The sequence below is a fragment of the Falco biarmicus genome, chromosome 4 (assembly GCF_023638135.1).
Source record: "Falco biarmicus isolate bFalBia1 chromosome 4, bFalBia1.pri, whole genome shotgun sequence".
Taxonomy (NCBI): Eukaryota; Metazoa; Chordata; class Aves; order Falconiformes; family Falconidae; genus Falco; species Falco biarmicus.
The window spans coordinates 112,338,342-112,354,772 of record NC_079291.1 but is presented as its reverse complement, the minus strand read 5'-3'; the positions used below and the strand labels follow the sequence as shown (position 1 = coordinate 112,354,772).

General features: G+C 38.8%; 1 protein-coding gene across 5 annotated transcripts in view; it reads right to left on the bottom strand.

The window, feature by feature from the left end:
• The window catches only part of DCAF1 (DDB1 and CUL4 associated factor 1), a 53,984-nt gene that overhangs the window by 5,232 nt on the left and 32,321 nt on the right, over positions 1 to 16,431 (bottom strand). For 3 of the 5 annotated variants that reach the window (XM_056337660.1, XM_056337661.1, XM_056337659.1), the window contains exons 18-22: positions 15,966 to 16,199; positions 15,320 to 15,413; positions 14,744 to 14,848; positions 13,859 to 13,932; positions 12,429 to 12,533 (exon numbers count right to left, since the gene is read on the bottom strand). In XM_056337660.1, the coding sequence (XP_056193635.1) occupies positions 12,429 to 12,533; positions 13,859 to 13,932; positions 14,744 to 14,848; positions 15,320 to 15,413; positions 15,966 to 16,199 (612 nt within the window). Of the gene's footprint in view, positions 1 to 11,577; positions 11,644 to 12,428; positions 12,534 to 13,858; positions 13,933 to 14,743; positions 14,849 to 15,319; positions 15,414 to 15,965; positions 16,200 to 16,431 lie in introns of those variants that run through there. The other 2 variants (XR_008821655.1, XR_008821656.1) reach the window with 2 other exon arrangements.

Here is a 16,431-nt window from a genome sequence, read left to right as displayed (position 1 = left end):
CCAATACTGGCCATCAACACGTGTCGCCACAGTGCACTCTTGAGAAGGACATGCAATAAGACCCATTAACCCACGGCTCTGTTGCTAGTTTTGTACAAACTGCTTTAGCTTCAACTGGACCAAAACCTCTACTTTGCATCAAACAGCATGCATGTTCAATCTCTCAGCCATTCCTTATTTAGATTAGATGTAAAATGTAGGGAAGGTTACCGTAAGCCTAAACTACTCCCTGAATCACTCAGCTTCAGATGATAGAACTACTTAAAGCAGCTCAGAAGCCTCATCTTTGGCATTTACCTGCAGATCAAGATCCTTCTCATTCAAACTGTAAGAATCTGCATTCAATAAAGCAACTGAATTCCTCATTGTACAGATCAAATCCAGAAATCTGTGCCTAGTGGATAAAACTGAGTGGGAAGAAGTTGTTACAGTCTATCTTTTTTCCAGACAAATGAGAGGCCAAAAGTGCCATGACAAGCCAAGCTCCAGGAAGTCTCCAAGGCTCAAAGAAAGGGTTCAATATACCCGCACCTCTTGGTCACACCCTTTTTCTATAACAGAACACTCTCTTGTGGCAGGAAGGCAGCTCTCCAGTCATCCAGTCTTAATTGCCCCTTTGTTTCGAGAGCAGAACACATTTTGCAAAATTACGAAGCTCTAAAGATAGGTATCTAACATAACCCACTTCAAGGACTAGTTTGGTCCTCAAGCTCACCACACTCACACTGTGCTCTTCACACTGCTGCATTTTCAGATCTAAAAGGGCAGAGGAAAACCACCTTCCTGTCATCTCCCCAGCCTACTTTTTCTTCAGTCAGTACTATACAAAAAAAAGAATCCACCACACCCCTGCAAATCCAACATCTGTCCCAGGCAAAAGAAACAAGGAATGCCAAAAAGCCTGGGCAAATTTTATTGTTTCTTCACTGGCAAAAGGCAGCCAAGTCTCTACGGACCAGAAGCGCTGTGTTATTTAAATAGAGATTACAGTATAAAAACATTGGCTTGCTACATACAGTTTTCTTTCTGAAAGAGCTTACAGTAAATATAAAACTAAAACAACCTGTATTAAAGCCTACGTTTATAGTAGGCAATCACAAATGTTACTGTAGTCAATGCGTCCTCAAGTAAATATTGTTTTTGGAATTGCATACACACTGGAAGAGGAAATACCTTACTTGCAGTTCACAGTTTTGATCTGCAGTGCCATATATTGAGTATAATTTTCCATAAAATAGCTTGAATATAAAAGCTTTTGCTATAATAACTTCTACTTTTGTTCTATGCAGTATCTGCAGAGATACCAATGTCTTAAACTTTATTATTCTATTCAGAGTGGAAAAAAATATTAAAAACTGAAAAGGCAGGAGAGTTTATTACCCTTTTTTAGTCTCTAAAAAACTCTGAAGCTGGAAAGGAGGAGATCAATTCATTTAAAAAGCTCAAAAAAATTAAGCCAAGTTTTTCAGTGCCCAGAGACAGACACACAACCATAGACACTAGGAAAAAAGTGTATTGTCTACAAGATTCAATTAGAGTTCATGTAGTAGAAGCCTAAAGGATTCTGAAATGAGATAGATACCTTCCATTTTCAAATCTGTGGAATTTCTGAAAGCATTTTTTCCTAAATAGTTGGCCCACAATGACTTAAAAGAAAATGTCAAAACTACTGAATTTTATTATGTTTCATGTTTAACGTATTTACTGGAAACTGAAACGCTGTTTTATCTACATTTTCATTCAAGCTTAAGGCAAGGCATATATCATCCTTCAAATATAGGATGAAATGAAATATAGTTGTATAAAGTTAAAAAATTCTCCTGGCTGACAAGAATAAAAACCAAGTTACACAGAAAGGGTGTATATTTATCTGAAAATTAACATTAACTTTGAAGGATTATACCAACCAGTGAGGAAAGTGTCCTCTGTGAAAATACAAATTGCAACAGAAGACCAGAGAATTGAAGTGTTTCCACCTTTCCAGCTTAAATTACTTAATCTGAAATAGGCGATTAGAATCGGGCCATGTTCATTTAAAAAACACCTAAGAACAGTAAGATGAAATCTGAATTATACCTGTCCTTGGTAAACCAGAAAACAGTGTGAAAACCACGCTACAAGAAGTCAGGTGTGCATGTGGCAAGAGAGCGTGACAAGGTGCAGCGCACTTCGTTACCGAGCTGAACGATGGACACAGAGCACAGTTGAAGAGGACTGCTCTTAATTAGTGAGAAGCCTGTACCTTATATTTTAAAGAACAAAACCAGGATCCTGGAAACTGTGATGCTTCTGCTAAGTAACAGGCAAATTAATTCTTGATTAGCTACTGAACCATCTCCAAATACAAACACTGCAGGCACACTGCAATACGCCAGCCTGGAAACACAAGGCTTGCACATATGTGGTGAGATCTCTTTCAAGCAAGCACATGGAGCTTCTGCACCCAAAACCAACCTGTGGGACATACAGCTGAGAAAGGTGGGAGAAAATACCACGTGGAGTCTAACACCATCATATGGAAGTAATATCCAGTCTGTTAAAGGATTCTAGGATGCATCCTTATCAGATACCATAACCGTCTCACATAAGGATCCATTTACAGATAAAAAATGGCATGCCTTCCCCAATAACTCATACAAGCATATTAAATAAGAGTGAAAAAAATCCTTGTGCAATGTCACAAGGGAAGACAGGCAGAACAGTTACTCCAAAACCATGTCTAGGTTTGTGAGGGAAAAACCTGCAAAAGCAAGCTCCTACCTGCTCATCAGTAGTTTCCAAAAGCTTTGGGCAATGACACAGATGCTGCTAGAAGAAAGAATCAGCATGCATATCTATGCAAAAGCAGCACGCATCTGTGCAAGCATGCACCTGTGCTTATCTTCCTCATTGGAGTAAAATGATCCACAGAACCCATGGACCAGCACGTTCCACATGACTTAAACAGCATCAAGGAATTGTTTTAGCCATCACTAACTCCTTTAGATGCCTGAAGATATTCTTCTGTTTGGGTTGATCTCTAAAAGCTTAGATCAGAACTCAAAACGGTTCATGCAGTCCTCACATTCCTCCTCTGCTTCCTTAGAAGCTATTCTCTTCACTGTCCAACAGAAGCCACTTCACAGCTGCCAGTTATCTATGCAGAAGGCACGAGGGTAGTGTTACAGAACCACAAACTGACCATCTCATAACCTTCCATCCGTAAAAGATTTTACATCACTACCAGCACGCTGACTCACTGCCTGGTATTTCTGTGTGCCTACTCTACAGCCAGGTGCACTATCATTACAATACAGACAGACCAAAACCCTGGCTTCTTAGATAGTTCATGTAAGACCACAAACAATCCCAACCTGAGGCTATGATGGAGAAAAAAAAATTAAAAAAATCTACTGTTCCCTTTTAAATAGAGTAGGCAACACTCAGAGGGACATAAGGGAGCCCAGCTTTTGAATTAAGGATGCCACACTGCTACCCGTTTTATTTACACTGAGTCAGGTATATTCATTGCTTGCAGATACCTAAATTTAGGATTAACTTAAGGGAGCTTTACCTTGACAGATGCCAAGAGTAGAACAGTTTAAAGTAGAGTACCCATTGACCCCTAATGAGACTCAAAATTGTAATTATATAGATATGTATTAATTTTATTACATATCATAGTGGATACAAATACTAGTGGGTTTGTGTTATCTTCACAATGCCTCACCAGCATCACTGCTCTTCAACTCCAGCATACACAGATGTCACTACGTAACAGCTGAAATGCAGACAGCATGATAGTATCAACATACCTGGATGGCTGCCTCTTTCTGCTCTTCAAAAACACTGTACCATAAGAGTATCACAATAAAGGAATTTTAATTTAGGAAACACCCACCTTGTTTCATACACAAAATGGCTTCCTGGCCCCACTTCTCTGCACAAATACAGTGCTGATTGCACCACAGTTAAAGCAAAAAGGCTGCAAAAGTAAGGTAACGAACAAAGACAATGCTGACAATTTAAAGTGAACACAAGAACGAAACCCCAGTTACAAGGGGATAGCCAAAAAGGGGGCTGCAACCTTAGTGCAGAATGCTATCCACAGATGTAAGCAGGGTGCCCGCACAGGGACAGGCCCCAGCTGAACACAGAAATTGTTTGACTCAAAGAGTTAATTTGGCTCAAGTAATAAAGACTAGTTTAGGCTGACAAAGACCATCAATACAAAGGGTTTGTACCCATTTAAATCAAAATTCGTTTTAACTAATGTGAGGCAGTAATGTACAGTACCATCATTTCTATATTTTAGACAAGTATAAAGGATGCAGGAACTATCAATTCTTCTAGAGTAAGACTGCAGAACGGGACAATTTAAGTGTGCATCTTAAGAGAAATCTCTCAACACTCACTAACTCACCAAAATTCACTAATTCACTTGCACAGTAACACATAAATAGCTTCAACACACAGTCTATGACCCTGGAACTACCTCGAGAATGATGAAGAGGGCAAAAGTGATTCACATCAGCTTTTTAACATGCCTGCATACAGGCAGATTTACAGAGATGTAGAAGTAGTACAAGAAAAGCTGGACATTAACAGAATCAGAAAAGTTGATCACATAGCAAAGGATTATCTCAAGAGTATCTCAAAGCATGTTACTGGTACCTTAAGATCACACACTAATAGTGGAGTTATGTAAAGATTCAGAAAGCCATGTAGATTTAGTTCAATCAATTTATCATTTGTAACTACAAAGGAAAAAAATAAACATCCCCTAAAGAAATGGCACATGTAGGGGTGGCAGCACTGTAACAAAAAAATGCTTGACCTAATTCTTCATGTGCCCGTATTTACAGCCTGTTCGGAACTTGGTGAGTACCCTTTGCTCATTCAAGCGTTACACATTTTCTTCCATGTTGTTCTTTGATGTATGTTTGCATGCACCTCAGACTTTCATCACACAACAGACTCTCTTCCTGTTCCCCTTTACCCATTCATTTTGCACATACAGAATTCAGAAAATTTGTCTTTTTGGGTAGTACAGGTTATTGATACTTAATTAATTCACTCGTGTTCACCTCTCAAAAAAGATCCAAAGGCTCAGGGAAAACCCAGCCTTTCACTTAGAATCACGCGATCATTTAGTTTGGAAAAGACCTTTGAGATCATCAAGTCCAACCACTGCCAAGTCCACCACGAAGCCATGTCCCTCAGCACCGCATCTACACATTTTTTTTAAACACCTCCAGGGATTGTGATTCCACCGCCTCCCTGGGCAGCCTGTTCTGATACTTGACCACCCTTTCCATGAAGAAAATTTTCCCAATATCCAATCTAAACCTCCCATGCTGTAACTTTGAGGCTGTTTCCTCGTCTGATGCAAAATACATGCTAACTAGGCAGAACTTTGGGATTTTTCTTCTTTATTTAACATATTTCTGGACTATATTTTAACATTAAATCAGTGTATGTCCAGGAAGTATGGCTTACAGCACTGCAGATCTGCAGTATCTAAAAATATGTCAGCTTACTTTATAAGCTCTCTTAAGACTTTTTATAGTTTTCTTACATGTCAACACCTCTCACCTGCAGATGCTTTCCAGCAAGAGTCCCTTCCTCTGAAAACACAATCACTATTGCACCTCTGCTTGAATCATACCATAAGTTAATACTCTTTATTTTCATCTACGAGGCTGCCTTTTCTCTACCTGAGAAAGTTAATCAAATGTCAGGGAAGTTTTCCCACTTGATTTCAAGTCTTTCAGCTCATATGTAATTCTCTTCTGGCTATTTGTAGCCAAGTCTAATCATCTGCTGGTAAGCATCTGCTTCTACAAACTGTTTATTTTCTCTAGTCAATGTTGGTTTTTTTGTGAAGAAACTTAAGTTTCCCAGAGTATCATTGCTTTGGTCAATTTATTTGCTATTGCAAGAAACCACCTACTAGTTCACTTCTCCCTCTCTTTCACACACCCCCACCCACCCACAGTTTCTCCTAGAGAAAAGCAAACTCATCTTTATTAATCTGGTCTCCTCCAAATTACCAGTATTAGTTTAATTACTACCTATTTCCAACATGGGAAGGGGTTTCGCTTTAATAAAAAAGAACATATGATTGTTGTTCAAATACAAGTTCACTGAGGAATATTTCACTCCACGGGAATGTCTCTCCTTGTTTTAGTAATTTATCTTTCTCCACAGACAATCCTCTTGTTATATTCTGACAATTGTTCTCTTTGCTTCCAAAGCGTCTGTGTAGCACCTTGTACTTTCTGATCCTTCACTATGCAATTCTCAGGAATGACAAAGTGACAATGTCTGGTTTTCAGTCATTTATGAGTTTCTATCCAATTCCTTCCACCCACCCTACTTCTTAACACTCCCTGAACAATGTGCAGTGGAAAAAGCTGAAACATAGCAAACAGTACTTCTAGGGGGTCAAGCATGCAAGGAATTTTATGTCCTAGATTACCTAGTCTCCATCCTTCCCCTCAGATAGCAAGTCCAAACTCATTTCTTACTATCACACCGTTAAATTCATTCAAAGTATCAATCTCACACTGCAGGGCTACACCTACTTTTACTTTCTTGGCTACTTCAGTGTTAGAATATCCACTTCTTCATAGCCATTAATAAGGTCACAGAGCTAAAAATGTAGAAGCCTGGGAATGCACAGAAGTTACTATATGTAGCAAGCAACAAATCTTACCATAGGCTTCTGTGCAGATGTAGATATATGCAGATTTAACACAGGAAACAGCACACAGCATACAGTATGTCACAGAGGCAAAACATGGAGTGAAGAAATAAAAAAGCAGTTATTCTCTTAGTCTATGTAAGTAGGTTTAGCTTGTCTAACAATGACTGCTTACCTGTGATGAACGAAAAAGCATCCATGACACAGAAAAATATAAATGTTCAAGCAACTGGGCCTCTGTTGGATTGGCATGTTCAGTTGGGACTCTTCTGACCAATACTCTAGTTTTGCCTATGAAATGTTTCCATTTTAATGTGACTGTGTGTACCTGATGATAATCAGTCTAACTCCAGAGTCCCTGTCCTCTCTAAGGTATGTGCAAGTCATCATTTTGCAGTTGATATGTTCCTTAATGCTAGGGATAAAAGTGTTTTAACGTGACTATTATATTCTCTATGCTATCGGGCTCAGAAATGAGTCCAGAACTAGGTGCAATTTCTGAATTTGCTTCCTTCCACTCACTGATCTCACACTCACTCACAAGAATAAGCCAAATCCTTTAATTGCATGACAAAAAATAGTAAAAGGAATTTCAAAATTTGGCAGGTAAATGAACCTCCCTCTAGGGACTAGAATTTTTCCCTATATTTTCTCAAGCTTCCGACTGACGTTTCTCATCACAGCTGAGGCAGCTTTTATCTTCTTGGATCCCAACTACTCTGGGAATTTTAGAAAGACATATTAGGTGAGAGAAAGCCAACCTTTGCTTTCTGTCACAGAACAGCCAGAATATGCTTTTATCTCTGCTGCAACTGGTTTTTTCCATAATATTAAGTCTAGCCTGAAAGCTCCAATTACTTTTCCCTTTCCAAGAATTTCCTTTGTTTGCACTGACAGCAAGTAAAACTAGATTCTGAAACAGCAGAATAGGCTGAAGCAGTCACAGTTATTTGTCTGCTATCTTAAAAATGTGGTTAGAAGTACAGGTACTGGGAATTTATTTATTTAATTTTTAATACCTGTTTTGGAGTATGTCTGTTCAAGAGATTTATCTATTATGTAAACAGGTCTTTGATGGAAACCACTCTTTACTAAGCCTCCCTGGCTGCAGCTAAGTTCAAAGATTCCTATTAAGGTGTGTAATAAACATGTATATTATTATCAATTGAGATATTCACCTGAAAATACTTGTTTCCAGCTATTATCTCATAAACCATTTCATCTTGAGCAAGATTTTGAAAGAAACCGTATCTTCAAATATTACAGGAACGGCTCCTGAAAAGCAAAGGGTCCCTGATGACATAAATCATTCTAGGCAGCTTGTAGTGACAAAGCACTACTATGGTCTGATGGTTCTCAAATACATGTGCCAATATGGATTAAGGTTTGTGGGGTTTTTCCTCAGCAAGTAAGCATCTGCACGAAAACAAACCTAAATCAAACCAACAGCAATGAAAATACAGTGGAATTGCTGTTGCAGGCATATAGGGGGAGAGTCCTAAAACAAAAGCAGAAACTGGGATCACAAATGACCACATAGAAAGCTAAGGAAAAACATTCTCCATCGTGGATAAACCACATGTTAGAATAGTGATTGTCTTTTGAGTCTTTATTGCTTATCTCCAAAGCTTTCATTTCACATCACCTAAAATTTTCTAAACCAATGCAAAAAGACAAATTACACACCTACCATCACCATTTCGATAGCCCAGAAGCACTGCAGGATAATTAACAGTTCTTCAGTTCTGGCAAAAGAAGTAGAACACACTTTATAGGACAGGGACAGCTAGGTGAAGCAATCTGCTGCTGAAGCCATAAATCTCTCTGAACATGACAACAACTGAGAATGCTATTTGAGCCTCGCAGATGCAACATCATACACATGTACCACAGAGAGAAAAACAGCCCTCAAAGAAATAATATGGAAAGAAAAACTAAAATAAAGAGGTAAAAATGCACAGACTGAAAATCCTTTAACCCGCTCAGAAGATCACACCATTCAGACTTAAGTTTCAGTTTGGAGTCTACTCTGTGGTTAGCTAGTTCCCTTGGCTTTAGCCTTTCTGATCACTTAATATTTCTGAAGTCTCTTTTCTAGCCTGTAGCAACTGTCATCTGCCACTTCCAGGCCAGATCAGTACGTCCGCTTTCCTTTGCGCCATTTCCTCTGAAATTCCTGGTCTGCCTTAATACATAAGGCAGTAATTACCGAGTGAAACGGGGATACTAATAAACCAAGAAAGGGAAATAAATAAGAATTAAGCAAGCTAACAACCAAAAGATGGTCCAGCATCTGTACCAGTAGCTCAGAAACCCATCTTATTTTTTTTAAGTCTAACTCTGAAGGAGTATCAAAAAAGCGGCTAATAAAGGAGGAGGAGCAGGAGAACCTTGCTGCAGGACTGAAGAATAGGAAACTGCTTATTTCCCCACAGACAGATCACAGTTTTGCAAATACTTGTGAGTGAAACTGTCAGTCACAGATGGACCCATTTAGGTACTCATCCAGCAGTGAAATCATCCACAAAACTCATGAAAATTCAAGGCAGAAAGACAGTATTTTTAGAGTAAAACATCCAACAACAACAAAAAAGGCTCACAAACTCTTGCTAAGAGTGTTACATCTTCACTTTCCCTCAGTTATCACCGTAACTGGAGCAGACCACTGAATATCAATATCCATTTAGCACTTTTTCTGTTTAACAAGGCTTGACAATTCTGGATTACTGGCCAGAACTAGGAAAAGGCAGTTTTCCAGAGATCTCATTCAAAAGGCTACTGTAACAGTCAAGGAAGAACCCAGCTGCAGTGGTGCTATTCTCAAATATATATATATTCTCAAAACCATAAACATTTACTGCAGCAATACCATGTACTAATAAGCTAGCTAAGTCAGCCTGATCATTTAATTTGAGGGTAATTTATGTAACAGATGATTTTACAAGGTTTGGTTTGAGAAAGTGGGAGTAATATAGTTTTTTGTTTCTACACTTAAATGAGAGAAGGAACTGAAAGGTATCTGTAGGCCAAATACCCCTGTTTGGTTCATTTTACAGACTCTCAGTCTTCTGCTTTTTAAATATCTGTCACAGAGTTATCAGTTGACATTTGTCAAAACTGCCATCATGGAACGTCAAAATTTAAAAGTAAAACGTGTCAGGCAGATATTTTTCTCCACAGTTCTTAACTTGTCTCAAGCACATTTTTTAAATTTTAAAATTTCATTCTGCATCACATGACTTCCAAGCAAGGCTTGCCCACCAAAAGTGCTCCTGTTTGAGTACTTACTACTTTCTGTATAGGTAAAAAACTGTACTCGTTGACCCATGTAGATCACATACAAAAATAGATAGATACATAAAGTCAAGGTGCAAGGACAGAGAGGGCAAACAGATGAATATCTGCTCTAAAAATCCGGACCAAAGAGATACCAGGTTAATGTTGATTCACATGGATTTACCCCCACACCACTTTAATGAAAAAGATCAAACAGCATCTTCTTTTAGCCAGAACGTGTTTTAGAATATCTGTGAGAAGTCCCAACAAGTTTAAAAGTTTATTTTCGATTTTTCAAAGCCCAAATCACAGAAACTAACTAGGCAAGCAGTGAATACCCATATAAGTGCGAGCATATGTATACACAGAAAACTCCTCTGTTCATTAGGAAACAAATTACTCTTGATGGCCTTAACAGACAAGTGTGCCAGAGAGATTCAGTCTTTATTCTGGAAAACCTCCACTCATTCTAGCTCAATGCTGGATGTCTCTGGAGACAAAAGCTGTATTTTGTAAGCCTAAGACTAGAACAACCTGGAGGAACAGCAGTGAATAGCTAGGGGTCAGAGCGCAAGTGGTTTAGTTTGTTTTGCTAAATATATATAGATTGAACTGAATTTGGGTTTATAAGTGTTGTTTATAGTAAAACCAAATCTCTCTTACTAAAGAAACTTGATTGTAACCACTCCTAAAAATTACTGTCTAGGATCTATACACCCCAGAAGTGATGACCATAAAAAGCAGTAATTACACAGTATCAACTAGTCACTCTTAGCCTGCAAATTGATCCCGGAGCAGCTTTGTTTGAATACTCCACAAGCTTTACAGAAAAGTTTTTAGCATACTTAAAATCTACCTGGGGCCACCTCCACTTGTAAGACAGGAAGCGTCCCCAGTCATGTTTGATGGATGATAGATACCTTATCTCTGCTTGGTACCTAGTGTTACAGCCTGGAACCAACAGCATCCAGACTGCATCTTCTTGTACAAATACACATCTCCACTTAAGTCAACACTTACCAGCGAGATTGCAAAACAGTGTCTTGATAGCTGCTAGTTAATCATTGTACAAAGCAAAATCAATTTCTGCTACAAACTATGTTTTGAGATTTGATAAAGAAGAAATGGATAAGCTTACTCAATGTGAACAAAAACAGCGGAAGCAAAAAAAACCAGAAACTACTACCTGAGCCACTGGGAAAGTAGAAACACTTTGAAAGGAACAGTAATTCCCCCTACTTTATTGCTTCTAAGGAATTCTACTCTTCACCCATCCTAACAGTTCCTAAACTGAATCCATCCGATCTAGGGGCAGAAACAGTGACCTGCACTTTCGTAAGAATGCCAAAACTTCAGCTGCAACCTGGTAGCACATTGAGAGGACAGGACAGCAAAGCACATACACAAAACAGAACTACTGCTTTATGTTCAGAATTACAGTGAAATTGTAATAGCAACTATCTGCAAAGAATATTATTCTTTCCTGGGATCTGCTATCCAGTCTTCTGAACTAGAAACTGTAAGTTCTAACCTAGCAACAGGAAGATTCAGAGACAAAGGGTATCAGAAACCCAGCTTTCCACACAGTCTGGGAAAAAAACCCACCAATATATTACCTTCTGGCATTCTTTGGAAAAAGGTCAAGTCAGCTTTTCTCACAGGAGATACAAATATGTGATTTACTACAATGCAGACACCAAAGAGCAGAGAATAATGCATTTAAAATCTTTAGAGAATTGAAGTATAAGATCTTTGCCTGTTAAAAACAAACAAACAAAAACAACAACAAAAAAAACCCACCACCACCTGACACCCAAAAAGCTACAAATTTGTCTTTAATTCTCACTGTACTGTACTAAGTATCCTGCACTACTGTGTATTCTACCAACTGCACTGAGGGACACTTATTGCAGTTAACTCTTTTGTCAAGTTGCCAGAGATCGAATGGCTGATCTGAGAAGGAAAACCAACACATCCCAATGCAGACCTACAGGTTTCTTTAAAATTCTTAAAACATTTTGCTGTGTAGAAGTCCTGTGCAGTTTCACTGCATTAGTCAGAAGTTGTGCCACATTCAGAAATTGGTGACAAGTTATGCCCACATATGAGACTTGGAATTGAAAAAAGGAAAACCTCAAACACTACTGTCTTTACTGGATGTAGAGATATTTTTAAAAACCCAAGCAGAACAAAAAGAAAAGTTTCTGATCAAGATTGAAACGCTTAGGAAAATAAATAAACAAACTATAAATTATCATGTTGGTTTACAGTGCACAAAGTGACTGCTCACACAAGTTCCACACAGATAGTCTTAGTTTACATTGGCAGTAAAGTGATCTACTTCACATTAGGTGAGACCAAATGAGGCATTTGTACTTTATGGGTAATAAATGAACACCTGTAGCCTCTCACATGTAGATGGCTAACAGCTGCTGTTGAATAACCAAGTTAATGCTATACTTCTCACCTGATCTTCTTCTTCATCCTCTTCATCTTCTGCCAAACGCTGCCTGCCCACTTCATACAGTCTGCAAACTGTATCCATGTTCATGGCATCCATGCTCCCCTGATTCTGAAGAGGAGATGCCAACACAGCAGTTAGCCCCAGGAAATAAGCTCAACATTTGTATTCAATGCTATATCTGATCTCAATCACAAAACATTACCAAATCCTTCCCTCCTATCTACTAGCAGCAGTACAACTAGCACTAAAAAAAAAAAAAAAAAAAAAAAAAAGTCTTTTTGGTTTCAAGGACCAGCCCAGGAGTGGTGCAAATATCTATTTTTTGCTTCTGTCATCCACAAGTTACACTCTTACTAGTAGACTTCACACCACCTTTACTGGATCCTTAACATGCTTGGGGTTAGTTCTCACTAACCGCACACCACTTCCTTTCAAATTTGCCCTCCTATCATATTATTGAACCATATGCCTTGAGACAGTGCTAAAAGCCATCATATAGCAAGAGTTCCGGAAGACAGCAGTCTGACACCCCAGAAACCACTGCTGCCACATGCCCTGAAGTAACATTTCCAGTGACTTCTGTAAAAGAAACTTTTCATATCTTGGCCTCACAACCTTGACAACTCCAACTTCAGCAGTTAAACATGAAGCCTGCCCTACTACAAACTCTTGACTTGCTTTTTGCAGTCTGTAAAGATCAGTGATTCACAGATGTTTTGGTCAATATTTGGTTTTAAATTAGTCACTACATGCACATAGTCAGGAGGTTCAAGAAATTGGGTATTGACAATGTATTATTGGGCAAAGAAACAGACCCATTAGTTTAAGTTTACTTCTGCCCTAACAAACCAGAAGTTTCACTCAGTAATTTCTGCTTCAAATCCTTAGCTTCTGGGATTTTGCTAGGAAGACAAGTGAAAAAGGAACAACAAGAGTGATTCACAGAAAAGCTCCATGGGAAGCCCCAGGAAGACTGCATTTCCCAGTTATTTGATACAATGCACAAATTTTAATAGGAAATTATTGCTACAAATAGGAAAAAAATTCATTTCTCTTTATGCTTACGAGAAGAAAACCTCTGCACATTTTAAAAGGGGCAGTGCCTGAAGAAGAGACACAAACGTGTTTGGAAGTTTAAGGAATCAGAGGCAGAAAAACAAGACTGCTGTGGGTGCACAACAGAAAACTAACAGCATCTCTGCATCAAAACATCACCACTGCTTAGGACATGAATTGTGTCCTGTTCTACTGCCGACTCCCTCTGGTACCGTGGCTGAGTCCTTACAGCACACCTGTATGGACATAGGAACTCTAGAATCATCACTTCTGAAGGTTTTAAAAAAACAAACCAAAACAACAACAAAAAACCAACCAAGAAGCACTGCACTCAAACCACTGCTACAGAGACCAGAGTTCATTCTTAGCTCCTTTACCTCAATGACAGCCAAATAGCAGTCCTTGCTGTCTGTGCACAAGTCAAAGATATTCCGCTTTACATCTATGGTGGCTGGAAAACATCACAACACAAACTCAGTGGTTAATTGCATATTATTTATTGCTTGCTGACAGAAAAGATCTAACAATGTATGTCTAAAAGCAGGTAAAAAAATGTTGGGACAAGAAACAACAGCTGAAATAAAAGGGAAATCACCATTTATAACTAATTCAATCTGTAATAAAGAACAGAATGTTGGAGACTGTCATAAAAAATAGCCAGGTAAGATCTTAACCTGCTCTGCACAGTGTCTTCTCTCTTGATAATATGTTTATTTGCTTCTTTAAGCACAGTAAACAACAGATAATCTTCCAGGCTAAGTGGCAACCAAGGGACTGAGTTGTGAGCCACATCTCCTTTCAATAGCAAAAGCCACATTTGTTAAAGTCCACAGCAGCAACTAGCTTTGCTCCAGGACCTTTACAAGCTGGAGGCCAAATTGACAGCATTCTGAACTACCAGCATGGGGAAATGCTGTTGGGAAAAGGAAAACAAAATTAAAAAATAAAAATAAATAAATAAAAAAAAGAGGCCTTCCTGAAATGAGACCAATGACATCCTCGCCAAATGACCTACTATCTCAGATTATGCCCTACTTGGAAAGATGAAATGAAAATGAAGCCAGAACTGCTGGACAGTAGCAAGTAAAGCAATCACTCGCTGAACAGGATATGATCCTTGAACCTATGTCAGTGTTAAGCCCAAGTCTTGTGCTTCAATCAGAACAGGTCATAGCACAATTTGTTTTGTAAGCGAATGTTACTACACAAAACTTTCAATAAACCTTCAAACTTCCAGACCAAGCTGTTTGCTCCTCTCTTACCTATAGGTTTATAATCAGTTGCATTAAACGTCCTGAAAGAAGAGCCAAACGGACTTCTCATTCTCTCCTCCAGAAGGTCATCTTCATCATCTGCCTGCAACATAGCTGATACATGGGAAAATTATTCCACAAATCCTCCTTCCATTCACCGCTATCATTAAACCAACTTAAGAACAAATCAGACTGACGTGAATTTTCTTTTTATTTAATAGCTCAGCAAGACCCACTTCATATCTACTTTCTCAGAGCTGCCTTTATTAATACTGCAGATCATTGCAACTTATTACAAACAAAAACATTTTCTCAAGCATCATCAGATCTGCCATTATACGTATTTTCTTTTTCAATGGGTTGATTTTTAATCTCACAAATGAGTTGCCATCTTAGTGATGTTAGAGAACACTTTGCCAGCAACACACATAGCATAAACATCCTGAAAAAATTCCAGTTCACACACGCCAGCAAAGCCTGGCATTAGACAAGACCCTCTGAAGCTTCAAATTTCACTGAATAAGCATCTACTTATCTCAAACCAGAGGTGACTAAGGTGAGTAATACAAAACTGATAAGCCCTACCTCCATACATAACTGTGCCAGTATAGTTGAACACCACACGACACTGATCCAGTGCAGGTACTGTGTGTAACAAATGGAAAGTTCGGAGGTCCCACTGGAAACATACAGGCTAAGGAGCAACAAACAATTTAAAGTTTCTACTTACTTTTCAACACAGTGGTAAACTGATTAATTCCATTGGAGAAACCTCACTGCCACCCTCTTGCAAATACAACAGAACCAGAGTCTGATTCGAGCACCACAATCCCTTCCACATGTCCAAAACAAAAAAGCTCTTACTCAAAATGTCATTCCCCGTCACGAGAAGTTACTGCAGCAGCTTCAAGGCTGATCTTGGTAAGAGATGGGAAGAGAACAGAGGTACCACAGAACATATTCCAAAAGAACCTCTCTCTTGCTTTCTCTCTTAAGTTATTATAAATGTTAAGTATTTCCTCTAGGCCCCATCAGACACAGAGTCTAGACTTAAATTAGCTAGCTGTTTGACAGTCCTTACTTACTTGAGTCACAGACGAAAACTGTTGTTACTATACATACCCTGTAACGCAGCAGACTTATTAATACAACTTCTGCAAACAGCTACTTGTTTATCAATACAAATTCTTTAGGCCCCAGCACATCCATTACCACAGTGGCCAAAGGATACAATTTCTGTGTTGACTATGACCTCTAGCCCATTGGGATGGAAAACACCACTGATGGTCATGTTGAATTTGTCAAACTTGTGGATGGCTTGTGCCGATCTGACATCCCAGAGGACACCATCATTTAGGACAAGGTCATCAGTAGGGTTAAAGGTGGCACAGTTCTTCTTGTAGTTGTTGGCAAGATCTGGGTTAAACAGAGTCAATAGCTTGTTGCCAGTCTGAATATCATAGATCTTTTAGATTAAAAAGAAAAAGAAAGATTAGTCACAATTTGTAATATACCTGTGCCTAAGATCACCCTATGTTCCCCCTTCTAGATTGTTTCTAGAATCACCCCCTTTCCCACTTTGCTTTTCCATTTCAACTGAGAGCGTTCCAAAGATAACCCTTCCTACCAGTCCTTTTTCACAGCTGGCACCAAGCCTCACCACATTTTGGCCAGTACTTTGCAATTCACTGACACAT